At 40.7% G+C, this 27919-nt stretch overlaps 1 protein-coding gene across 5 annotated transcripts in view; it reads right to left on the reverse strand.

Moving 5' to 3' along the window:
• The window catches only part of NELL1 (neural EGFL like 1), a 291095-nt gene that overhangs the window by 74053 nt on the left and 189123 nt on the right, over positions 1-27919 (reverse strand). For 3 of the 5 annotated variants that reach the window (XM_033928928.1, XM_033928926.1, XM_033928924.1), the window contains one exon: positions 24467-24589. The exons of the other annotated variants lie outside the window; for them this stretch is intronic. In XM_033928928.1, the coding sequence (XP_033784819.1) occupies positions 24467-24589 (123 nt within the window). The remainder of the gene's footprint in view (positions 1-24466; positions 24590-27919) is intronic. 5 annotated transcript variants of the gene reach the window in all.

Here is a 27919-nt window from a genome sequence, read left to right on the forward strand (position 1 = left end):
TAACCAACTTTAGGAAGGACTTTGGCTCACTGGTTGAGCTGCTACCTCTGCACTCAGAGGTTATGAGATCAAATCCCAGTGCTGCTTCTTGTAACCCTGGGGCAAGTCACTTAATCCTCCAGTGCCCGCCACTTTGAATGCCAAAGCCACAAAAAAGGCAGGATACACCAAGCCCAGTATCCTTTGGCCAACCAAGGTCCCAAGTGCCTGACAGAAACCCAAAGAGTAGCAACATTCCGGAGCTGAGATTGTGATGTCATAATGCCTCATTCCACCAATGCCTAAGAGCCAACCTCATCAGTGATGTCACAATGGCTCGACTGTCCTATACTGGGCTCATATGAGTTACCATACTGGGACAGACCGAAGGTGTGGCTCACTGGTTGAGCTGCTGCCTCTGCACCCAGAGGTTGTGAGATTAAATCCTAGTGCTGCTCCTTGTGACCCCTGGGCAAGTCACTTCATCCTCTTTGAATGTCAGCTTTGAAAGGCCAAAGCCACAAAAAGGTGGTATACAAAGTCCCCATTCCCTTGTACAGAATCAGGGCCTTATTGCCTTAACAGCAGTAACTTGACATTGTGTGGGCATTCGCAGGTTTCATCAAGGACAAATGGCTAACAATCTGTTTTTCAGAAGTGAGGAGAGATGCACATTTCTCTCGACTGTCTACACACTCTTGTAATAAGGGTATAATTTCTAAATCCAAACAGGCAGACAAGGCAATAGAACTGCAAAAAGAAAAGTGCACCAATGTCTGAAATAACCACTTAGCTCAATAACCAGCTTGAATATTTATTTTTATTCCCATTTGAAGATGAGAGTCCCTCATTTCTCTTCATTACTCTCTCTCATTTCCTTATCAATAAGGCGGGACTCCTTGAAGCTCACCCGTAATCAGCTAAGCCTGTTGCCAATCTGTTTCAGTAAATCATAGATTTTATAGATCAATTGAATGATCTGCGACTGCAGCAAGATTCTATTCCATTTGCATTCCTGGTCATTTCTAAGTATTTCACTTAGTAATAAACTCATTACTGACCATATTACCCTAGTAAATGATGCAGATATGGACCAAAACAGCTGTGATTTGTCCATTTTAAGAATAAACATAAATTTTAATCTGCAAATGAACACTGAATCCCCTGTTCCCCGTGTCCTCATCTAACCTTTCAAAGAATGCCATTGGCTTTTGCAAGCCTAACTCTTGTACCGTGAAGGTTACCCCAGTATTGTATCATTGATATGATAGATTTAGGGCTTTTATTGCCATGCTTTGCAGGTTATGAAACAGAACGGGCCTTATAGCAACATCCTACCCGAGTTCAAATGTTTTCTAGAACCATAAGGTAACAAGGACGGTCAAAAAAATATTTTCCAACACCTTTATGTCCTTGGCAAAGGGTTATAAAAGCTTCTTCCTTCAAGTGATAACGCTTTCATTAAATCAATAGATTTAATCCTACTCAGAATGTACAAAACAAATACCCACCACTCGGGTATACTTTTTTGGAATTCAGCTCGTATCTTTTCAAATGTTGCACAAGATGAGAGCGTAAATATTGTCCCTGGAGAGCCTGCAGTCCAATCATTTACCTGAATAATGGAGAGCGAAATGACTGGTCCAAAATTACAAGGCACAACAGTGGGATTTGAAACCTTGTCTCCCAGCTTCCCAACCCACTGCTTTAACAGCTCCACTCCAATCTTAGGTATCGTGATGCTCTTTTGAAGACGCAAAGACCTAGGAACCACTGGCAATCTGCCGGATAATGTAGGTTGTGAGTCATGCACATTACATTATAGGAATTGAACTTAGAAACACAAAACATGATGCCAGATAAGGATCTACGCAGGACCACAGAAGTTAGTGGTGATGTTTTAAACGCGTTCTTGTTTAATACCTCTGTTGGAGTTTTACAGGATTCAAAAGACCAGCCAATAAAGTAGTTTATTGAGACAAGCAGGAAATATGTGAACTACACAGACCAAATAAAGAGTCTGACTAATAACCTAGAAACTGATCGCCCTGCGACGCAGCCTGAAGCTGTGAAATGATCAGTGGGTTAGTTAGTTTCTTTGCTTGAATTAAATGACTCTCGATCGGTCCCATTATCCAGGCTGTTGTAACAAAAGCACCTTTATCATTTTGAAGCTTGGCATTTGCTTCCAGAGACCGGAGAAAATTTGCTCTGCCTGCAGACCTCGTTTTGAGTTACCACAGGAGGAGAAGCAAATTAGGACACGCTGGAGATTGTTGTAGAAGCCTTATTTGTGATTTGCAGGCGTAAATACAAGAATTTGCAGATGCATAGCAAATAAACATAGAAACCTCAATTTTAGAAGGCTGGGATTTACACCAGCAAATCTTCTCCCTCCCCCACAAAAAAAATTGTACTGAATTACCAAATAATTGCAGATCTGTTTCTAATTGAAAGCAAGCAGATGTGTAGGTTTCTATAATGGCAAACATATATACTGTATACATCAGCGGCATAGTAATATGTGTAGAATGTTGTTTTAGTGGTTTTTAAAATTTTTATTGTGTATCTTTTTTGTGACCCAGCTAGGTTATAGGCAGAATACAAGTGTTTCAAATAAATAAATATATCTGTGTCAGCAACAAAAGAAGAGAACTCCTCAGTTGCACAATGAATGGAAAAACCAAAAGCAAAAGAAACTGTGGAAGATGCAGGTGTTTTATTCAGTCAATTAAAAGTTACAATATTAATCCACAGATGGACCCAACACGGTCCATGTTTCGACAAACACCTTCCTCAGGGTGTGGTCCTACAGACATGAATATTGGTGTGAGTGTAAGGAGCATTCAACTGTGGAAATAGCATTAGTGAAATGATAAATCAGTGGATGAGTGACGTGCAGACGGAATGCGAAAAATCCCATAAAGATGTCAATCAGAATTTCCGAGTTGCAAAAAAAAAAAATACAAAAATACAAAAGTAGAAATGATATAATTTGGAAAGTGTATATTAAAGACCAGATGGAAATGTAGTGGTGCTGTGAGAACAATGATGTCATTCTTTACATGTCTATGTTCAACATATACGTATAGTTCACCTATTTAGGTGTGTTCATTGCCAAGCTGCCTTCAATTTTCAGCCTAGTGAAACGGATGCTCCCACAACATTTATACATAAGAATATTCTTGGTCGGACCAATGGTTCATCTAGCCCCGTTTCCCGTTTCCACAATGGCCAATCCAGGTCACAAGTACCTGGCAGAATCCTAAATACAGTAAAACCTTGGTTTACGACATAATTTTTTTCCAGAAGCATGCTTGTAATCCAAATCACTCATATCAAAGCGAATTTACCCATAGGAAATAATGGAAACTCAGACGATTTGTTCCACAACCCCAAAACTTTAATACAAAATACTATACGTACTTGTATTGCAAGACCTCACTCATTTAGAACGGTCACTTCACTCCCGTAGCGTCAGAGAGAGAAGAACCATTGGCTCAGTTGTGATGATGTGACGCGTGTATACTGTATGTACTCATATTGCAAGACTTTGCTCGTTTAGAACAGTCATTACACTCCCGAAGCATCAGAGAGAGAAGAACCATCGTCTCAGTTGTGATGTGTGTATACTGTATGTACTCGTATTGCAAGACATTGCTTGTATATCAAGTTAAAATTTAATAAAGTGTTTTGCTTGCCTTGCAAAACACTTGCAAACCAACTTACTTGCAATCCAAGGTTTTACTGTAGAATCAAGATTCCGGAATCCCAAAGAGTAACAAGGTTCCATATAGAATTCCAAAGAGTAGCAACATCCGGAATCCTGAATAGTAGCAACATTCCATGCTACTGATCTAGCACGTGTTCTAGAAAAGGTTCCATGTCGGCAGATCCTTTTCTTAAAACACTCCTAGAAATTAACACATCCCAACCTGGACGTCTTGATTCCAATTTCCATGTTCTATATAAAATGGAGCTTTCTGTATTTACTAATAACATCAAATGCTATGTGTGATATGTTAGTGTACATTACTGGATACCTTGTTTAAATGTCGTCCGCATACCCGCTGCAAATTCAAGAGAAATGCAAAAAAATCAGCCAAATAATACATCTCGACCACTCCAGTCTTCCACTATAATCTTTCTGCCTCTTCAAATCCTGACTAAAGAGATTTTTGGTATATTGCTTTGTAATGCAACATTTGGTTTTATAGCTGGCATAATAACATCGCTCCTTACAAATACAAATGTATCAGTTTTGCGATAACATCGATAAACTGCTTCATAGCCATTAAACACTATGCGGGGAAGCTATTTTTCTTATGGAAAAAATGCAGATTAATTTTCCAGCCCATAATGCTGGGCGGCTTACAGAACACATCTCGTTCTTCAACCCACAGAATAAAGGAGAGAGCGGAGAGATAAGTATTCCAAGCCCTCTCAATCAGAACAAAATCTGCCTCGTCGGAACAACTGCTCCACTTACCTACAAGTCCACGCACCAGCATATGGCAACCACAGGAGAAACACGAGTCCATTGTAATGCAAAGCAATACAGAGGCTGCTATGGACCTGTAAGGCCTAATGTTTAAAGGCAGTAGCTGCGGACAGCAAAGGGGATTTTTTTTTTTTTGTCTTTTTAATTTTCCACCACTAAATATTTAAATTTGGGTCATATAAGTCACTATGGAGGCAGCTCTACAATTGGTCTGCTGGGCTTGATAGGCCATTGGTGTGAGTGTAAGGAGCATTCAACTGTGGAAATAGCATTAGTGAAATGATAAATCAGTGGATGAGTGACGTGCAGACGGAATGCGAAAAATCCCATAAAGATGTCAATCAGAATTTCCGAGTTGCAAAAAAAAAAAAAATACAAAAGTAGAAATGATATAATTTGGAAAGTGTATATTAAAGACCAGATGGAAATGTAGTGGTGCTGTGAGAACAATGATGTCATTATTTACATGTCTATGTTCAACATATATGTATAGTTTGCCTATTCTTATGCCAAAGGAGGTGCTTTACAACACAACGCCACCATAGTAACATAGTAACATAGTAGATGATGGCAGATAAAGACCCAAATGGTCCATCCAGTCTGCCCAACCTGATTCAATTTAATTTTTTTTTCTGGCGTTGACCATAGGCACGGTCAACGCCAGAAATCTCTATGAAATGTTCCTCACTGCATCTTGATGTTATGTTTATATTTGATAACCAGCTAAAGTTATAAAGGTCTAAGCATAAATATAGAAGCATAAAAAGAGAGGAATGCCATTGGATGAAGGAAAGAAATGAGTCACTCATTGAAACTCAAACAGGCATTCAGGCAAGATAAGCAAGTAATACACTGCACGTGATGTGCTCCCGCCAGCCATGTTAGGAAAAACAAACTCAAGGTGAGTTATATTCACGTACCCTGACCTAGAAGGCTCACAAGTCTCTTCCTAATAGTATTTGCCTTGACTCTCTCTCAAAAAGTTCAAGGGCTCCCTTAAAGCATATTTCTTTTAATGAAGCGTTCAAGCAGGCTGATTGTGGCCTTGGGGGGTCTGTGAAGTAACTAGAATGCAATTTTTCTTCTTCTTTTCTTGTTTACTATAATATTGATAGTCAAGAGAAATGCAGTATATCAAGTGGAGTCCAAGATCACAAGGAGCTGCATCCTTTGAAGCAGAAGTTGACTGCACTAATTAACTCATTGACAGCCTTTAGTGACTTGGTGCATATCCTTAAGGATGCTTTAAGCCTATGTTCTGGATGATTTAGAAGATCTAGAAACATCTGTAAGAGGTGTCGCACTATGGAGCAGCTCATAAATCAGGCAGAATTGTCAAATTATTTATGAAACAATGGGAATTAAGCAATAAGCTCATCTTGGTAACATCTCCCATGAACTGCATATGCTTAGGGTCAATGAATATCATTACACATATGGTTTTGTCTTGAGCAAATCAAATATGTAATATGATTTTCAAAACAAGTGTCTTTTTTTAAGGCCAAAGCAATGTCAACCTACAAATTAAGTTGTATAGAATTAGGGCGCCATGATACTCCATTTCCATGGGGGACTACTTAAACTGGTCTGTCTTTTATCTCACTACAGACAGGGAAATGCAATCCTAATTTCTCTATTTCTCAAGAACCACATCTAATTGCAAGTAGGACAGGCTGAAGGTGCAGCTACATGGGTATCCTATATATGAGGAGAAGACTGCAGACTCATGGTACAAAATGTGGCTTTAACTGCCAGGAGAGGCTCTTGCCTGGTTAAACCCCAGTGAATGGCCATCCACCAATATTCATCCACACTTCAGTTAGTGCTGCTGAATACTTCCTCTGTCCATCACGTCACTGTCTAGTTAATGTCAGAGTGGAGCTTAGATGGAGCCAGCATTTAATCAGTTAGCAGTGATATTGTAAGCCCACTAGGGATAGAGATACTGCCCGTATGTACCATAGGAAGAAGTTATACCAAGAATCTAACAAACGTAAAACAACACAAACCCACATAATTCTACAGAAGTCACCAAAAGTAAATTAGTAACACAGTAAATGACAGCAGATAAAGGCCTGAACGGTTCATCCAGTCTGCTCAATAGTCACGCTCATTATACAGTATATTCATGGTTAAATTGTCTTTTCTTTCATTTTTCCAAGCAATAGTCCATAGAAGTCCGCCCGGTACTGTCTTTATGTTCCCACTGCTGGAGTTGCCATGGAAGCCCACCCCAGCCTATCCTAACCAAAGGGACACAGACCATGCAGGATTTCACAGTACCGCGGTGCCTAATTAGAGATCCTGTGTGTTCATCCCACGCTTTTTTGAATTTCATCACCATTTTCATCTCTACCACCTCCCTCGGGAGAGCATTCCAGGCATCCACCACTCTCTCCGTGGAAAAAGAATTTCCTGACAATCTGCCACCCCTCAAGCTCAATTCATGCCCTCTGGTTTTACCATTTTCTTTTCCATGGAAAAGATTTGTTTCTTTATTAATACCTTTAAAATATTTAAATGTCTGTATCATTATCACCCCTGTCCCTCCTCTCCTCCAGACTTTACATGTTCAGGTCTTCCAGTCTCTTTTCATAAGTCTTTTGGCTCAAACTCCCTACCGTTTTCATCGTTTTCTTCTGGACTGCTTCAAGTCCTCTTATACCCTTAGCCAGATACGGCCTCCAAAACTGAACACAATGCTCTAAGTTGGGCCTCACCAATGACCTGTACAGGGGCATCAACACCTCCTTTCTTCTGCTGGTTACGCCTCTTTCTATACCGCCCAGCATCCTTCTGGCTAAAGCCATTGCCTTTTCACAATTCACCTTCAGGTCCTCAGACACTGTCACGCAATTTACCTCAATTATTGCTAGTTGTTGGTTGTTACAACCAATTTTCACCCAACTGAGCAATTAATGTACACACTTAGCCGTGGATTCTTTAGCTGGACAGCCAAATTTGGGCACAGAGCTCCAATGCATGGACCAATGAATTACCTTATAAAGTCAAATATAAACTGAGATTTTGGGGGCAAAAAAGCCCAAAATTGGGGGTCTTAGTTTATATTAGAGTTTCTCTTCCATCCCCCTGCCACCGTGGTTACCTCCATTTTTTCTTTCACCTCCCCTCCCCCGCGTGATTGCCAGCATTTTACTGGCAGTTCCTCCCTACCTTCCTTCACCTGATGCAGACAAAGTAAGTTTTGCGCCAGGCTGGTGTAGGGTCGGAGCAGGGTCTTGAGCATGTCTGCATGCTCAAGGCCTGCTGGTTCCAAAGGCACGTAACTTTGCATGCAAGATTATAGAATGAGGGAACATGTGTATGACCACAACAAGAACAGTAACAAAAAAAGCCAATACATATAAATTTTGTAAACTTCAGAATTGGATAATAGGTTAACCAGCAATGTCTCCCACTACAGAGGTGCCGTTTTTCAAACTGCAACAAAAAACGTTCGATGGGCAGGCTGAATGTGCCATTTGGCTTTTATCTGCCGTCATGTTTCTATGTTTCTATAACCATAAAGCTCTATGACCTTACAAAGCAGATGTAAAGAGCCGTAGCCAATAGGAAGAGGAGATGCAAATGTTAAGAACCTTAGCCAATAGGGAGAGGAGGAGATAGTAGATGCTGTGGATGGGCAGACTGAATGGGCCATTTGGCCTTTATCTGCCGTCATGTTTCTGTGTTTCTATAACCATAAAGCTCTATGACCTTACAAAGCAGATGTAAAGAGCCTTAGCCAATAGGAAGAGGAGATGCAAATGTTAAGAACCTTAGCCAATAGGGAGAGGAGGAGATAGTAGATGCTGTGGATGGGCAGACTGAATGGGCCATTTGGCCTTTATCTGCCGTCATGTTTCTATAACCATAAAGCTCTATGACCTCACAATGCAAGTGCAAAGAGCCTTAGCCTATAGGAAGAGGAGATGCAAATGTTAAGAACCTTAGCCAATAGGGAGAGGAGGAGATAGTGGATGCTGTGGATGAGCAGGTTGGATGGGCCCATGCCGTCATGTTTCTATGTTCTATGGTTTGGAAGTTCTGTTGAAAAACATAAGCACAGCAAACCTCCAAGTGAAAATTTAGTGAGAGATGACAATTGCCAAGTACTGTAACCGTGTAAATCTTTTCACAGTGAATAAAGCTGAGATCTATAGAAATTTCTTTACAGGCATCTTAAGATTTAGGCTGTGCTCCCCTGTCATATGGCTTCAGTCACCTTTTTTTTTTAATGTATTCTACGACAGCAACTGTATTGACATTTGTGGATCTGCAGACATTTTGTTCACCATTAGATGAGCTGAAATGCCACACGAGGGACAGTAATTGACCACTTAATAGCATCCAAGGCACAACCCCCTGTCCTAGGAGAATCCAAGCAACCAGCGCTCTACATACTGCAATCCACGGTCTTGCATATTTAATGTGTGACTTGGCTACCGGCTGCAACATTAAAATAATTTCCATCCGTCTTAAAGCATGTATTCTCTATGTGCTATAGTGCTGAGGCAGGGAAGACGTAATTTGTCTATAATAAAGACTTTGTTTCCTTTGTTTCAGGACTTCACTGAGCTCTTGTTTTATGGTACTAATCTCTAGTGATTGCCTATAGTTTTCTTGTGAAGATCAGTTGCGTTGTTTTTCACGTTTCTACTTCTATGTACGATTAAAACTGCATAAATTTAAAAAAATAATTAAAAAACAAAAGATTATGGGACATCATTTTGGGACAAAGGGCAAGCCAGTCCTGGATGTCTTCTCTGTAGCAACAGGGAGACCACCGGGGATTACATGTCTCTAGATTCTTCCTCATTAACATTTGTGCAGAATTTCGGAGTTTAGAGAGCAAAAGATGAATTAAACGTTTCAGAGCAGAGCGAGATATTTTTAGTGCACATATCTGGGCCATGAAAACATTGCGGCCACTCGGTCTTTCAGCACGTGACGTCGGAGGACGTTGGTTTGTGCTCAGAATAAACAGTGGAAATGAGTTTGGAGCCCCCAGATCTTTCGGCACGCATGGATGAGCTGCTAATGAAGGTGCTTCTCTCTCATGATAGCAATTTCACGGGCCGTAATATTTTAAATTCCTGAGGCAGCCTGCAACACTGGCTGTCAATTGAAATTACCAAAGGAGGAACAAGATACCTGTCCACTTTTATACTACTTTATTACTGTGCTCCTACCTACCCAATCTAACATGAATGTAACCATGTCTAGACCTCTCTGAAATAACCCAGGAGACAGAGTTTATGGTGCTCGTCAGGGTCAGAATGTTAAGAAGAATATTGAGCGTTAAGAATTAAGTAACACAGCTTAGATGCAAACATAATCTGCCAGGTTAAATTGAATCAAGTTCTTCAGTATGGGTTTTTTTTTATGTGCACTGAAGATTTGCATATTTAGCCATCGCTCTCAGGAAACAGCAATGAGAAAGCTGTTTGACCCTTGCATGCTGTCGCACATCAGGCACAGAAGCAGTCCATAATCATATTCACAAAATGCATGCATGCTTCTTCTCGCCATGGGCAGATTCTTCATGTTTTAAGCAGCCACAGAGAAAAAAATGTCTGCTTTAAAGCCCTGAACTTCCCATTTAAACCCAGATAGTGCATCTGAGTCCTTGAGATGAAGCTTATATAATGCAGGTGTTATTTTTTTTTTTTTTAAATGTCTTCCGGTAGCAGGGACTTAAAGGGACAGGCAACTGAGACGTTGATAAAGAGGCATAGTATCAAAGCAAAACGGAGAGGGAGACAGCAGGGTGTTCCTGGTTCACTTTAATATTTCCCTTTCGGTAACAACAAAAAAAAATACAAGGAGTTTGAAATCAACGAGGAATTTACAACTTGACAGTTGTTGGGATAAACACAATAGACTCATCTACTCCCCTTCACTTGCAGCCATATTCGAAATGCTCCCTTCAAGAAACCAGGAAGGAAAATGTTCTAATTAAGAAATTAATTACACAAGGCCATCAGGGACTGGACGGTTTCTGAAAGATGGACTTGGCCACATGCCAGGTGAATAATTGGTAAAGTGTTTTCTGTATATATATATATATATTTTTTTTTTTTTTTCGACCTTTGAAGAAAGGCTGTCATTTACAATAACATCTGCAGTTAGAAAAAATGCCTGAGTCAGATGATCACTTATAACCAATCAGTGCATGAATCCTCCAAGGAATTTTCTAATTTTCAGCTGCCTCTTAAAAATGCAGATTCCCCACTCCCTCGCCAGCCATCATCGAAGGTGATCTTAAATCTAACCTTATCATTACAACTTTGGGTGTGCAAAAACAACAGCCTCCCAGTGTAACTCCCCTCCCCAAGAATAAAACAGTTTACAATGTACTCTTACGCTAAAGCCTTTCCCCAAATTATTCCTGTCCTAGAAGAACACATTCATAGTACAGAGGCATAATTTGAAAGCTCACGGAAAATGATCATCAAATAAAGAAATATTTATGAGATAAAGGATTGGACACTTCCATTTTCATAAAGCAATAGAGAGAACAGTTGATTCAAGCACCTATTCCCTGTGGGAAGACAGCAGACACTCACTGTGGCACAGTTGTTAAAGCTACAGCCTCAGCACTCTGAGGTTGTGGGTTCAATCCCACGCTGCTCCTTGTGACCCTGGGCAAATCATTTAATCCCCCCATTGCCCCCAGGTTCATTAGATAGATTGTGAGCCCGCCAGGACAGACAGAGAAAAATGCTTGAGTACCTGAATAAATTCATGTAAACCATTCTGAACTCCCTTGAGAGAACAGTATAGAAAATTGAATACATAAATAGTGTGAAAAGTTTCAGCTTCTGGTAACCAGAGCTGATATTCTGACATCATAATGCCTCATTCCACCAATGCCAGAGAGCCAACCTCGTCAGTGATGTCACAATGGCTTTATTGTTCTGTACCTGGCTCACCTTTACTACATTTTGATTTCTAGAGTGGAGTGGTGAAGTGGTTAAAGCTACAGCCTCAGTAGACTGAGGTTGTGGCTGTGGGTTCAAACCCACACTAATCCTTGTGACCCTGGGTCAGTCACTTAATTGCCCCATGTTCATTAGATAGAGCTCCCCTGGGAGAACAATATAGAAAATTGAATAAATCTGTACTGATATGTTCGGCATCCATAGGAAACTGTCTCAGAACTACCAAGAACTTTGTAACAAGGGCTGTTTTACAAAACGATGCTTAGGGAAAAAGTGGAAAATGTATTTATTTTATATAAAGACATAGTTTATAGTTTATTATTTATATTCTGCCTTTAAACAAGACGGATTACAACCAAACATACACCATTTAAAAAAAAAAAAAAAAAAAGACATCGTAAGTAAACATGCTTTGGCAGAAGGGTTAACCCTGCAGAAATCTTGACTATAGACCTGAGGCCGGACTGCAGAACTCGGTTGACTTCTGAGTGTGTATAGCAATAGCAGTGAATGGCAATAGCAAGACGGCAGTCTCGAATGAGATAAAGCAGACAAGGCAGTACCCAAGGTAACAAGAGACGGGTGCTAATGAAATGCAACAGAACCAGGCGGTAGGGAGCTGGCACAGGTGGAGAGAGACAGAAGAAGACAGGGAACGATGGCAGGCCAATTTCACAGAGCAGAGGATCACTGGACCCCCCTATTGATTTAATGGAGAACCATCGTGCTAAAAGCATATCTTATAGATATTTTAAAAGAATTGTGGACCCGGACTAAAGTATGGTTTTGTTTGATATCTTATACAACTGTGGTCACAGCACCTTCCTGCTGCTTTTCTTTAAATAACAGAATCACATCGCAGCAGTCCACATAACAAGTTTTGAGTTAACCAAGGGATATTTCCCAATTACTTAGAATCTACTGTGAATATATAAATTCTTTCCCAAAACAATTCACGGCAATGCATACGGAAGCTTGTCTTAAAGGAATGGATTAATATGTTTTGACAACTCAGCTACCAACTCGGCTAAGTTCTTCAGCATTACAATTGAGGCGAATTAATGCATATTTAACCCCTACCACAAAAGTACCAAGGGAAACTATATTACAGTAACAGCGTGACACTACAAACAATTTGTAACTAAATGGGATCTGTTTTGAGTATTTTAACATAGTAAATGACGGCAGATAAAGATCTACGCAGTCCTTCCAGTCCGCCCAATAGAAAATCCAAACTTTTCTCATCATGTAACCTAAGATTCAGAGGTTATTGGGCGCTGTTAAGGTGTTGGCATTCAGCTAGTGACCATCAGTGATTTGCTGACCGTCAATGGCTTAATGCCAATATTCAACGCCAGGAACAACAAGAAAAGGCAAGGGGGATGTCTTTTCAACGAATAATGAAGTCTTTATTAGAAACAAAAGGGTCCAACAAGGATCCCAGTTTTGGCATACAGATGACGTCTTCTTCAGAGGACACTTTGCTGAAAACAACACAGAATCAAGAAAAAACAGAACAGTATGGCTTGCCTACACAAGGTTCTTCCTGTTTACAACCTTTTTTTGACCCTGCGTTGTTTTCAAAAGATATAGCGGAATTAGAAAAGGTACAGAGAAGGGCATCAAAAATGATAAAAGGGATGGGATGACTTCCCTATGAGAAAAGGCTAAAGCGGCTAGGGCTCTTCAGCTTGGAGAAGAGACGGCTCAGGGGTGATATGCTAGAGGTCTATAAAATAATGAGTGAATTGGAAAGGGTAGATGTGAATCGCTTGTTTACTCTTTCCGAAAATACTAGGACTAGGGGACATGCGATGAAGCTACTAAGTAGTAGATTTAAAACAAACTGGAGAAAGTATTTCTTTACACAACCTGTAATAAACTCTGGAATTTATTGTCAGAGAATGTGGTGAAATCAGCTAGCTTAGCGGGAGATTAGAGAAACTGGGCCTCTTCTCCCTCGAAAAGAGGAGATTGAGAGGGGACATGATCGGGAATAGACTTAATAGATAAAGACAGGTTGTTCACCCTTTCCAAGGAAGGGAGAACGAGAGGGCACTCTCTAAAGTTAAAAGGGAATAGATTCCGTATGAACATAAGGAAGTTCTTCTTCACCCAGAGAGTGGTAGAAAACTGGAGCTCTTCCGGAGTCTGTCGTAGGGGAAAACACCCTCCGGGGACTCAAGACAAAGCTGGACAAGTTCCTGCTCAACTGGAAAGTACGCAGGTGAGGCTGGGCTCATTTAGAGCACTGGTCTTTGAGCTAGGGGCCGCCGCGTGAGCGGACTGCTGGCCACGATGGACCACTGGTCTGACCCAGCAGTGGCAATTCTTAGGAGTCTGACCTGAAATTTTCCATACATCTCTAGCAATAATTATGTTATGGAGAAAGAGATGAAAATGAATGCAATGCACATTAAATTCAAGAGGATAATAAGACAGTCTTTGCTATAGAGTGCAAGATCAAACATGGGCTGTGGAAAAGCAATTAAAGGCCCTTTTTCCTTCCGCCTTTGATAGCTCTTTGATTCACAGCAGCCATTAAGCCGAACGTATTGACTGAAGCGATCTATAAGCAGTCAGGTCTTTTAACTTCTCATTTGTTGATACAAGCATTGTGTCTCTTAATGCAATTGTTCTGTCTTAAATTAGATTGGTAAAGCTATTCACCTGGATTGTTTGGAATGACAAAAAAAAAAAAAAAAAAGGCAGCTGGCTGCACTATCTACACGGACTGATCCGCCACCTTATAGGTTCTCCGATCAATACGATTCAATGTGGGAGGTGAAATGAGGCTAACTTCTTGTTTTTAAAGCAATCTTTCTCTTTGACAGTAGGATTCTCTAATCTGTGTCTATCTCCTCCGTGCACGCACGGGAACCAGCTCCAAAGCTTTAGGAAGGGAAGCAGGGTATGTTTGCAATACATTCCTATACATTTATTACCCTGTATCCATAGGCATGGGAGCCCTGAACCTACCAATATTTTGACCAGTTTTGCATCGGCAATTAGAAAGCTTTTGAGTGGGGCCATAGATTGCTTTCTGCACCTGGCTTCATCTTTTGCACCAAGATAAGCTTTTCCTATGAGATTTTTTTTTTTTGAAGTTAGTATAACGAGACATTCTAAGCCCACCATTCGCACTGTAACAAGCCACACACGGGAGCAATGTCAATAATTTACCCCGAAAATTACTCACCCCATTACATTTTGATGAGCTACATGAAGGGGGAACCAGCTCAATGTATAAGACTTTTATTAAGAACTAAAACATGAGAAAATAAAAGAATCAGAAATAGTTACAATTTATAGGAACTGTGAAACTGGATTGCTTCAATGTATTTTTTATAAAGTTACTGTATGAACATAAAAATATAAAGTGCTAATAGAAACATAAAAACATAATGGCAGACAAAGGCCAAATGGCCCATCCTCAGCATCCACTCTCTCCTCCTCTCCCCAGGAGATGCCACGTTTTCTTGAAATCGGATACGGTCTAGGTCTCCATCACCTCTACTGGGAGACTGTTCCATGCATCTACCAGGGGTATATTTAGAGGGTTACTATACAATACAAAACGCCCTTGAGTAATAGATCACTACAGGTCCTTGACCTGGGGGGGCCGCCGCGGGAGCGGACTGCTGTGCGTGATGGACCTATGGTCTGACTCGGCAGAGGCAATGCTTATGTTCTTATGTTCTTATTTCCTTAGATTACTCCGGAGCCTATCGTATCTTAACTTCATCCTATGCCCTCTCATTCCAGAGCTTCCTTTCAAAGGAAAGGACTTGACTCATGCGCATTACATAAACATTTAAACATCTCTATCATATCTCCCCTCTCCCACCTTTCCTCTAAAGTATATTGAGATCTTTAAGTCTGTCCCCATACGCCTTATGATGAAGACCACACATCATTTTAGTAATCTTCCTCTGGACCGACTCCATCCTTTTTATATCTTTTTGAAGGTGTGGCCTCCAGAACTGTACACAATATTCTAAATGAGGTCTCACCAGAGAAACCTATAAAGAAAGAACAGGCCAAACAGATTGTTTGCCTGAGGTTTTCATTAGCTCACACTTAATATCTTTGCACTCATATTATAGATGTGAGAACTTACAAAATTAAATGAAGTGAAAAGGCCGAGAAAGGGCCAAAGAGTAAATGTAAGAAAGTGTGAAAGTGAGTGCGAGAAACGAACGTCCAACTCCTGCATACAATTCGAAAGGGCAGTGGTCCAACCATAAGTCCTTTTTTCGGTCTGATGAAAGGGCCATGCTGAGCTGGTGGCTCTTAAATGACCACGATGAATTGTCCTAGACCCAGTTGGTGCATGGTCAGTTAAGAGCCGCTATTCAACAACAAATTAGGCCACATATAACATAGCCAATTAAGTGTTAAATATTGCACTTAACCCACTAAGTTTTATCTGGCCATGTTGGCCTGAATATTCAATGCCGGTGTATGGGCATGCTGGGCTGACCACCACCAGAAAAATATTCTACCCCTGTGTATTTAGGTCATACAAAGACATAAGAATAGACCAATGGTCCATCATGCCCAGTAGCCCATTTTTACGGTGGTTAATCCAGGTCACTAGTACCTGGTCAAAACCCAAGGAGTACCAACATTCCAGAATCCCAAAGAGTAACAAAAGATTCTAGAACCCCAAAGAGTACCAACATTCCAGAATCCCAAAGAGTAACAAAAGATTCTAGAACCCCAAAGAGTACCAACATTCCAGAATCCCAAAGAGTAACAAAAGATTCTAGAACCCCAAAGAGTACCAACATTCCAGAATCCCAAAGAGTAACAAAAGATTCTAGAACCCCAAAGAGTACCAACATTCCATGCAGAATCCCCAAAGAGTAGCAAGATACCGGATTCCCCAGAGTAGTTACCGATCCAGGGCAAGCAGTGGCTTCCCCCATGTCATAATAATAGACTCTGGACTTTTCCTCCAGGAACTTGTCCAAGCCTTTTTTAAAACCAGCTACACTATCCGATCTTACTACAACCTCTAGCAACGCGTTCCAGAGCTTAACTATTCTTCGAGTGAAAAATATTTCCTACTATTGGTTTTAAAAGTATTTCCCTGCAGTTTCGAGTGTCCCCTAGTCTTTGTCATTTTTGACATAGTGAAAAATCGATCCACTTGTACCCATTCTACTCCACTCAGGATTTTGTAGACTTCAATCCTATCTCCCCTCAGCCGTCTCTTTTCCAAGCTGAAGAGCCCTAACCTTTTTAGTGGGAAACGATCAATTTTTTCTATTTTGCCAATAATAGCCATGTGCTAATCTTCCTATTAGCCCAGGGCCACTAAACTACACCCATTTTCTAGGTTGTAAGTGCTCACACGTTGACCACATGCTACTCAGTTAGTACGTGGTGATGCAGCTGTGCTAACCAACTCATTCTCAGCCCTGGAACCTCCCCGGCACTAAAAATTAAAACCTATTTTTTAGCATGTGGGTAGCATGCACACACAATCAAAATCTCCTGTAGGATGTCAGAGTACTCCCCGCTACAATGTTTTTTTAACTTGGTGTTTACTGCAGCTTAATCTCTAAAATACATCCAAAGTGGCATACAAATGAAATATGAATCAACTGAGTAATATGTATTGAAAGTAAAATCTTAAAAATAAGTCAAGAAGATTTAAATAAACTGCAGGCTTTTAGCATAGCCAATGCAATTGCTTTTTAAGTTCAAAAATGTTTTCTTAGGTTTTATAAAACCACATTTTAACTGTAAAGGTGATACATGGTCAAATGAACTTGATTTAAAAATTAAAAGAGCTGCCGTATTTTCTAATCATTGAAGTCTATTCTGTAGGTTAACAGAAATGCCAAGATACAATTCATTGCAGTAATCCAACTGAGCTAATGTTATGATCAGAACCAATAAGCTGAAATGATTTTCATAACAATATGAACTAAGTTGTTTGAGTCTAAAAAAAGATTTATTTTTTTTTGAACATTTAATTGACTTGCAGACATGGTCAGTGGAGAAATGATTAAAATGGAAAGGAAACCTCTTTTGCTTGAATCTGTGCTGATGGATCAATACATTGAATTTATGTCTGAAGATTCCACAGTCAGAAGACTTAACATCTCTTCTATAGACGTGTCAGGGTCCCAGTTTTCTATGAGTCTGTCTAGCACCTGGATTTGAATTCTAGACATGACTAGTCTAGTGATGTGATTCAGTCTGTGAGTTAATTCCCTGCCCAAATTTATTTCAATTTATATCCAGTCCTCCCAGAAAATTCAGGATGGGTTACAGAAGAACATACATAGTTTCAAAGACAGTAGGGAACCTATATATGACCCATGGGACTTAGTTGAAAAACCAAAAACAAAGGGGGGGCCTATCTATAACCCAAGGAATTACATAGTTTCTACTGGCACTGGGGAACCCAATACATAGGAGCAGAGCAAAACAGGCAAGACAATCAGGTGGAATGAATTACATGATCACACAGAAGACATGGATAAAGAGTCAGAACACTTAAAAGTCTCTAGGCCACATATAGGGTGACCAGTCCATGCTTTGGGTCATTGAAAGGTTTTTACTGCTTTCCTGAAGTCCAACAAGTTATCCAGAGCCCTGATCTGCATTGGTAGCAAGTTTCATACTTTGGGGAGGAAGTGGGAATAAGACTGCTTGTGCGTTGTTTCCAGTAGGAGGGATCTTCCGGTGGGGGGGGGAATGCTGAGCCGTTTATCATTTCCTGAGTGAAGGGGACAGCTAAGCGTGTAAGGTTTCAGTTTGGCCGCTATGTATCTAGGTGTCTTGTGGTGGAAGTTTTTGTAGGATAGTATGAGGTCCTTGAAGACACACTGCTTGATGATCGGCAGCCAGTGAACAGAGCTTAATGCAGAAGAGGTGGGGTCATGGATCCTGAGGTTTTTCCAGAGGTGAATTGCTGCGTTTTACACCCACTGTAGGTGATTGAGATTTTGTGCTGCGAGACCCCTGAATAATGATTTGCAGTAATCTATACGGGAAAGTGTGAAGGCATAAAGGAGCTGTGCGAAGTCTGGTTCTGAAAGATAGGGTCGGATTTTCCACAGCTGGCGTAGATAGTAATATGAGGTGGAAAGAGAAGGATAGTTGACCGTCTAATATTACTCCAAGGCTGCAGACCTAATCCTTTGCTGTCAGAATAGTTGATTACCAGGAGAGTGATGGGTGGGCATAGTTTGAGTTTTCTTTCCTGATCCAGAGGAGCTCCATTATGGAAGCATCGAGTTGGAACTTGTTGTGACTCATCCAATTTTTGATGTCAGTGAGATAGTCTTGTAGGTTTGCGAGTTGGGAGGCTCGGTCTCTGCCTAGCAGGAGAAATAGCTGGATGTTGTCTGTATATGAGTGAATTTTGACTTTATATTTATGAGCAATGTCGATAACTGGTCTGATGCATAGGTTGAAGAATAGTGGGGATAGTAGGTCACCTTGGGGACCCTGTATTTGGTTGGTTTTGGTTGCGATTCATCTGATCTGAGTAGTACGATTTGTGTTCTTTGGTGCAGAAATGAGGAGAACCAGTGAAGTGCAGTATTGTCATTCTTAGGTCAGGAAGTTTGGTTTGGAGGAGGTGGTGGTCAATAGTGTCAAATGTTGCACTTAGATCAAGTAGGACCAGTAGTGCATCATATCCCTTATCCAGTAGATTTCAGCAGTCACCAATGATATCTATAAGGATGTTTCATTGCTGTGGAATGATCTGAAGTTGGATTGGTAGGCGGAGAGGGCCTCGTGATGGTCCGTGAAGGTTTGCAGTTGACTTAGTACTATTTTTCTAATATCTTAGAGATGAATGGTAGATTGGAGAATGGTCTGCAATTACTCGGATCACATTCTATCAGCACCCCTTCCTCAGTCTTCAATCTCTGGTCTTGCCTCACTTATGCACTGCAGTGGAACACTCTTTCCGTTCCATTCCTTCATTACTTCAGCCACGTCCTCTAGCTAGATGAGTGTGACATCTCTAAGACTCATTTGTGAGAGATAATTCCTTATCCTTCTGCCTCATTCCACCCTTTGAAGCTCCTAATATACTCTGGGGTTCTACAGAAAAATGCCTACTTTTATTCACTTACACATTATGAAATCCTGCCTTAAGACCCCCTTGGGGTAATGCAAAAGATTTGTTGTTATAATAACATTTCATTAAGAATATGCAAACCATCTGCTAATGAGAAAACCAAACACATTTCAGGAAACAATGATTTCTGGTTATTGCAGTGTCACTAAATTATTCACAGCTGACACTTATCAGCACATATGCTACCCGGTCTATATGATTGATCTTAATAATTTTAATCGCAATGTCATATTTTGGACAAGATTTTACAATTTTCTGCTGCTCCTGAAACTCTTCCTTACTCCCCTCAAAATTGCAATGGTGGATTTTTTTTTTTATTAATTTTATTAAAATTTTCTCTGACTGCCTATATGTTGTAGAAACAATACGGCCAACGATGTTGCCCCTCTTCCTTGACAGTGTCGCTTCATAATGTCAGATTTACCTTAAAACATACAGTCCCGTCAACAGGAAAGTCATACAGGAGGGGGTGGAACACAGAGGGCATGGTGCAAGACGTATAACAACTAAGGCCATGGCTAGATTACAGAAGCCCAGAGGGAAGCAGTGATGTCCCACGATATGTGCCTTCACCACGTATAGGTGACCTGCAACTGCTACAGTCCGGTAAACCAAGGTCCATTTGGAACCTTTCAGATTTTGTACTTTGGCCTGAGTAATTGCTAGACTTTCCTGGTAACTTTGAAGAACCAGGCCAGGGACAAGTACAATGTGCTAAAATGTTTGAAGTACCTGTATGTAAACCGCTTTGAATTGTGGTTGTGTAACTACAAAAAGGCAGTAGACATGTCCCAATCCCTTTCCCTGATGTCATAATGCCTCATTCCACCAATAAGAGCCAACTTCATCAGTGATGTCACAATGGCTTCATTGTTCTATACTTGGCTCACTTCTGACATGGGCTACATTTTTTTACCACTAACTTGTGCAATTTTAGCACAGATCCCATTTTATGCAGTGAGAATTAGTTAATATAACTGGGTTTAACAGTAGAAAAGAAGAAACGGTAGTCCATTTTGATAACTTCCCCCTTAATTAAAGAAAAATGAAATGTTTCTAGAAATTACAATCACTGTTGTTAGGTGCCATTGACTCGTCTTCGAGTCCTAGTGACTTGAATTGCGAATCTAAAAAGAAATTGGTTTTCTGTTAATCTGGAAAGGTCCTCCAGCGTCATCCCCATGGTTGTTTTCAACATGTCCAGCCATCTGGTTGCAAGTCACCCTCTTTTGTCTGGTTCCTTCAATCTTCCCAAATATTATATTCTTCTCCAGTGATCTCTCTCTTCTGATGCTGTGACCAAATAAGACAGTTGTAACTTCATCATTTGGGCTTCGAGTGACATAGCTGATTTGATCTCTTCCAGAATCGATTTGTTAGTTCTTCTGGCAGTCCAAAGTTCAAATGAGTCAATCTTATTTCTGTCTTGTTTCTGTAACATCCAGCTTTCACATCCGTAACTGATCACTGAGAAAATGAGTGTGTGGACAAGTCTGATCTTCGTTTGGAATGTAATCCTCCTTGCCTTTGAATACTTTGTCAAAAGTCTTCATTGAAGAGTGACTAAGTGCTATTCTGCGAAGTATTTCCTCCCTGCTGGTTGCTTCTTAGTTTACGAAAGAGTTCAGGAAATTGAAATCCTTTACAACTTCTATTCTATTACCTTCAAGCTCTAAATCTTCATCATTTTCCATGTTCATGATCTTTATCTTGTTTATGTTCAGTTCTAATCCCAAGTTATGACTTTCAGCTTTGACTTTTCTCAGTAGATACAACATAGAAACATGATGGCAGATAAAGGCCAAATGGCCTATCTAGTCTGCCCATCTGCAGTAACCTCTCTCTAAGAGATCTCACGTGCATATCCCATGCCTTCTTGAATTCAGTCTCTATCTCCACTACTTCCTCCGGGAAGTCTTCTTTGCTACTAGTGATGAGTGTTGTATCATCTGCATAGCGTAGGTTGTTTATATTTCGGCCACCAACTTTGAAAACCGACACTCTTCTTCCGAATTTGCTTTTCTGAAGATGGTTTCACTATATAGGTTGAACAGAAAAGGTGACAAGATGCGTCCTTGCCCGACACCACGTTTTATTGAAAATCAGTGTTGCCATATTCAGCTCTCACTGCAGTTTCTTGATTTTCATATAGGCTCTCTATCAGATGAGTTATGCGTTTGGGTATTCCCATTTGCACTAGAGTTCTCCATAGTTCATTGTGATCCATAATTGAAGCCCCATTTGTTTACAAAGTTCATAGGCAAGTAGTATCCTACCCATGCTCTGTATTCCTTCCTGATGTTATTGGCTAATTAATCTTTTGTGAACTGCATTGAACTATTTGGTTATGCAGTCTAGAAATTGATTTTATGTTAGGCTATGTAAAAGCTTTGTTGTAGTCAACGAAACAAAGGTGTAGAGGTTTTTGGTATTCTTTGCTCTTCTTCAATATCCATCTAACATTGGCAATAATGTCTCTCGTTCCTCGAGCTTTTCTAAATCCAGCTTGAACTTCGGGTAGTTCTTGCTCAACGTATGATCGGAGCCTTCATTGTATTTTCAGCAATATTTTGCAGGCGTGTGGAATTAATACAATTGTTCTGTAGTTGTTAAAGTCCTTATCAACACCTTTCTTTGGTATAGGTATGAACAGTGATCTTCCCCAATCGGTTGGCCATGATTTTTCCTTCTAAATCTGTTGACACAGTCGAGTGAGGGCCATAATAGCACCTTCTGAGCCTTTTATCACTACTAAATGTAATAAAAGTGAGCCAAGTATAGGACAATCAAGCCATTGTGACATCACTAATGAAGTTGGCTCTTATTGGTGGAATGAAGCATTATGACATCACAATCTGGTTACCAGAGACTGAAATCCTTCACACTAAGGGGGGTAGTTATCAATGTGGACTACTATTAAGAAGTCTTTACTACTAGTTCATGCTATTGTAGTGCAGGTCCCACTTTATGCAATGAGATGTGCCACAACTAATGCTATATGAGCACAGGGTTACATATATAAAATGGGAAAAGAAAAACAAGTGGGAAGTTTGATACAACACATCAACCTTGAGACAAACAATATTTATTCATATAGATGCAAATTAAAAGAGTCCTATTTTGCAGGAGTATAAAAATATAAATATAATGTTCTTGAAATTCAATGACCCAGTGGGTGACTCGACACGGTCCGTGTTTCAGTCTCCGATTGGATATCGGTCCTTAGGAGATTTAGGAAATTTTTTTCACCTAACTTTTGCTGTGTTCTTGACCGTGTCCATTGAATTTCAAGGTCATTATATTTGTATTTTTATACACCTGCAAAACAGGACTCTATGTCCTTGCACTTTTATATTCAAATAAATGCACTATTTATTATTCAAGGTAGCTTAAACCATTCAAACTCACAATTAAGCCAGAACAAATTTTTCCAGCTACAACAGCAACCTTTATTAAGTCTTATTAGACCCTCGGCACCACCACTCAGAACTCAAACTTCTCATAGTTCTAAGCTTTACGTGTCAGCTCGTCACTGGGTCTATTATTTCTATCCCTTAACTAGAGCTTAATGTTTAATTTGTTTTTATAATGTCCACTCTATTTATTCATTCTGCTAATACTTAGCTTGAGTTTGCGATTTAAGTAGTCTCTGCTAGGGATGTCAAAGCCAACATGTTTCGCCTAAATCGCTTTTTCAAGACTCCACCCCTATTCCCTGCCAACAATCACTGTAACCACCGATTGGTTACAGTGGTTGTCGGCAGGGAATAGGGGTGGAGCCTTGAAAAAGCGATTTAGGCGAAACATGTCGGCTTTGACATCCCTAGCAGAGACTACTTAAATCGCAAACTCAAGCTAAGTATTAGCAGAATGAATAAATAGAGTGGAAATTATAAAAACAAATTAAACATTAAGCTCTAGTTAAGGGATAGAAATAATAGACCCAGTGACGAGCTGACACGTAAAGCTTAGAACTATGAGAAGTTTGAGTTCTGAGTGGTGGCGCCGAGGGTCTAATAAGACTTAATAAAGGTTGCTGTTGTAGCTGGAAAAATTTGTTGTGGCTTAATTGTGTGCTTGCACTTTTATATGCATTTTAATATGAATAAATATTGTTTGGCTCAAAGTCGAAGAGTTCTATCAAACTCCCCATTTGTTTTTTTTTTCTTGTTGTATTTTACGTGGGGTTTCTGCTCCTGTTTTTGGTTTGCGCCCATATAAAATAGCCCATGTTGATAACTTCCCCCCCTTAGTGCTCTGGTGCCTGGAAACCCCGCCTGTCCCCATTCTGTGCTGCTCACGTAACAGCAGCGTGCCACAAACATTGCCTGGGCTCCAACACGGGCGTTTCGAGGAAAGGTCCCTCTGTGACCATCTATCTAGTGCTAACAACATTCTATTATGATTTACATATTAATAGCGAGTTTTGATGAACTGATCAGAGGCAAACAAATGTTTTCTCCCTATCCATCTGAAAAGTTATCGGTGAACAGTTTTCCGGCACAGACGACACCCGGTGAAATATTTTCTTTGCAGACATTCTGGTTCTGTTGTTGTACTGCAAATTGCATTTCTCTGTGCGTTAAACACTTCATATTGACTGTCTAGGTTTAAAGAACGTGGAGGCCATTCCGCTTCTTGTGATCCCTAATATAAATGCAGTGCGCCAGACACGAAGCAAAGTTCATCTGCAATAAACCTGTGAATTATCATTAAGCTTAATGTGCCAAGCCTAGTCCTCCCGTGGCAGGAAGATGTACAGAAATCAATTTTCATCCTCTCTGTGTAGCGTGAGATTGACAGGTGATATATTCAATGTGGAATTTTTGACAGGGCCTAGTCTTTGCAACTTGCTGTGGATGACTGTCAAACATATTAATAGAGTCTGCAGTCACGCTTTTTATCAAGCTCCTGGAGAAAGAGACCTACCCCGGCAGATGGTCCCATTTCCTGCATATCCAGGTTTGCAGGTGCAGCTATGTCCCCTGACAGTGTTAATGCAGACTGCGTTCTCATCACAGTTGAGCTGTCCGCTGCCACATTCATCATGTTCTACAAGAAAAAAATAAAAATAGAAAGACCCACTGATCTGGAGTTTGAAAAGCGACTTAGTTAGAACTAAGTGTTAGGATGCAGGAATGGCTGAACCCAGCGGGTAGCTGGATACAGAGTCTGGCTCATTCAATTTCAGGATACAATAATCTCTCGACGCATGGAGCGTTTGCTTATTCCTCCCGAACACGGGGGGAAGCTAGCTGAGGAAAACCAAAGCAGAGAGAACACACAGCGCCACAGGAATAAAATAATAGAAAATAAAACAGATCCAGAGGTTTGTTGACACAGACCTGCAGGAAATGATATTTTAGTCTTGAACTCCCACAGAAGAAATGCAACTTGTATACTGTATGATTGGAAACTGACAAGACAGCCTTTATTCGCAGCCTGACCGCAGCATTATCACTAGGAATCATGGGCACCGTTTTCATTGTTCCCACAGAAAGGTGGCATATCAAAAATCCATTACCCTTACCCTTCGAACCCGGAACCCAGAAGAGGAGGAGCAACTGAGGGTATCACTCTTTCGAAACTATAACAAACCCCTGCTCCAAACTAAGCGACGACCAGGAGGCTTCCTAGCGGTCACATAGAGTTCATTAAACAGGCCAATAAAGCCAGAAAAAAAAATAAAGTGGAGGAAAAAAAAACCTCAGTTAGTCTTCGTACGGTTAAAAAAAACTCCACTTCAACCCCCTTTTCAATTTTATAGAAGGAGGGATTATCAGTGCAACAGACAATACAAACTCTCAATGAATTCAAAAAGTTAAGCGACACAAAACATGGGAACCAGCTCCATACATGGTAAACTTATGTGCTTCTCCGCTGGGGCTTTCACCAACGCAATAGTTATCACATCCTCAAGCGGAGACGGAGACTGAAGGTCTTCTATAATGAATTCTATGTGACCACTAGGAAGCATCCTGTTCGTCGTTTAATTTGGAGCAGGGCTCCGTTATAGTTTTGATTTCTCTGCTTCACCCAAATTTGATATTGCGGTATCACTCTTTCACCCACTAGATGCCAGGAAGTCAGGGACTCAGCAATATCTTCTTACCATACCCACCATGTGCCAAAGAGTGTATGACACCACCCGAAAAACTATCCTTTCAGTTGTAGCACCTGCACTGTGGAATCCCATCCCCATCAACCTCAGACAAGAACATGGTGTCTCAAATTTTAAACCAGATCTTAAAATCTTCCTGTTTACAGATGCTTTTGAAACTTAATCACGACATTAACCCTAGAATTAATTTAAGGCTTTCTTCTTTTTTCCCTTTCTTTCTTCCTCTTCTCTCTCTTCCCCACCCTCCTGGTTTGTTCCTTTCCCACGTCCTTTTTTATTTTAATATTTTTCCATTTGAGTGCAGTGGTGTCTGTCAATGGTTTTTAATAATCCATGTAAGTCTCCCCTAATTTTACATTTTTGTAAAATTTTTATGTAAAGCACTTAGAATTTAAATAGATGGGTATATAAAAAAAATGTAATAAACGCAGATCATTTGCGGCAAGGCCCACAAATTATGTTTTGTCCTGCATAGATGCCAAATATATCGAGCAAGGCCTTTGAAGCTAATGCATTGGAAGAATGACTTGAAATGAAGAATAAAATTGTGTCAGTGTATACCCCTAAAGCTAGATTCGGTAAACAGTGCCCCAAATTAGGCAACGATAAGATCCATGCTCTGCACAATGCCCTTTACAGAATACTGGCTTAGCAAAAACACTTCTTGCGTTTAATTTTGGGCATCAACATATACAGCTGCCAAAAGCTGGTACAAATACTCACGCCCAACTGGCGACAATTAGTCACGCATAACGTACAAGTCATTTTGAATGTTGATCCGAAAACACTGCTCCTGCACCTCCCAAACCCTGTCCCCAGAAACACCTACATTTGATCTGCATAACTGAAATGCATGGAGAGATTTCAACCACACTTGGTATACATATGAATTACTATCTGAGAAAAAATACTGTAGGGGTGGGAAGGGAGTGACATGTAAAAATTCTCAGAAATGACAGATTTTACTCTCTAATCCATAGTTTTCCACCTCGCAGAGATGAATACTCAGCATAACTCTGAAACGCATGGAGAGATTTCAACCAAATTTGGTATACATATGACTTACTATCTGGGAAAAAAATACTGTGGGGGTGGGAAGGGGTTTTCTTTTTTTTGCTATTTCAGCTGTCTGTGGTGTTCTTTGCTCACATGTTTAAAGACAATAGACTGTTTTCAGTCCAATTCTTTATATGTGAGTTTGCAAACCATTGGACCCCTGAGGAAGGTGTGTTCACCAAAATAAATGACCTGGAGGCGGGAACAAAATGTGAGGTCATTAAATTTGCAGACGACACTAAACTATTCAGCAGGGTTGAAACAACGGAAGACTGTGAAAATCTCCAAAAGGATCTGACGACACTGCAAGAGTGGGCCAAAAAGTGGCAAATGAGCTTCAACATAGGGAAGTGTAAAGTCATGCATGTAGGAAAAAAGAACCAGATGTTCAGTTACCAAATGGGGGGATCACTGCTAGGGGTGAGTAACCTTGAAAGAGACCTGGGGGTAATGGTGGACACAACACTGAAGGCATCGGCACAGTGCGCCACTGCCTCAAGGAAAGCAAACAGAATGCTTGGAATCATTAAGAAGGACATCACGGCCAGGACGAAGGAAGTCATCCTGCCACTTTATCGCGCAATGGTGCGCCACATCTGGAGTACTGTGTCCAGTATTGGTCACCGTACCTCAAGAAAGACATGGCAGTACTCGAGGGAGTCCAGAGAAGAGCGACTAAACTGATAAAAGGTATGGAAAACCTCTCATATACTGACAGGCTAAAAAAGCTGGGGCTATTCTCCCTTGAGAAGCGGAGACTTAGAGGAGACATGATAGAAACTTTCAAGATCCTGAAGGGCATAGAAAAAGTGGACAGAGACAGATTTTTCAGATTATGGGGAATCACAAGTACAAGGGGGCACTCGGAGAAATTGAAAGGGGACAGGTTTAGAACAAACACTAGGAAGCACTTCTTCACCCAGAGGGTGGTGGATATGTGGAACGCACTTCCAGAGGCTGTGATAGGCCAGAACATGCTACAGGGCTTCAAAGAAGGTTTGGATAGGTTCCTGGAAGACAAGGGAATTGAAAGGTACAGATAAGGACTGAGGTTAGGATATAGGGACAGGAGTAGAGATAGGTTAGAGAAAAATCAAGGGCCACTGCTCAAGCAGTGGGCCTGATGGGCCGCCGCGGGAGCGGACCGCTGGGCACGATGGACCTCTGGTCTGACTCAGCGGAGGCAACTTCTTATGTTCTTATTT

Source organism: Geotrypetes seraphini, chromosome 19, assembly GCF_902459505.1.
Source record: "Geotrypetes seraphini chromosome 19, aGeoSer1.1, whole genome shotgun sequence".
Lineage (NCBI taxonomy): Eukaryota > Metazoa > Chordata > Amphibia > Gymnophiona > Dermophiidae > Geotrypetes > Geotrypetes seraphini.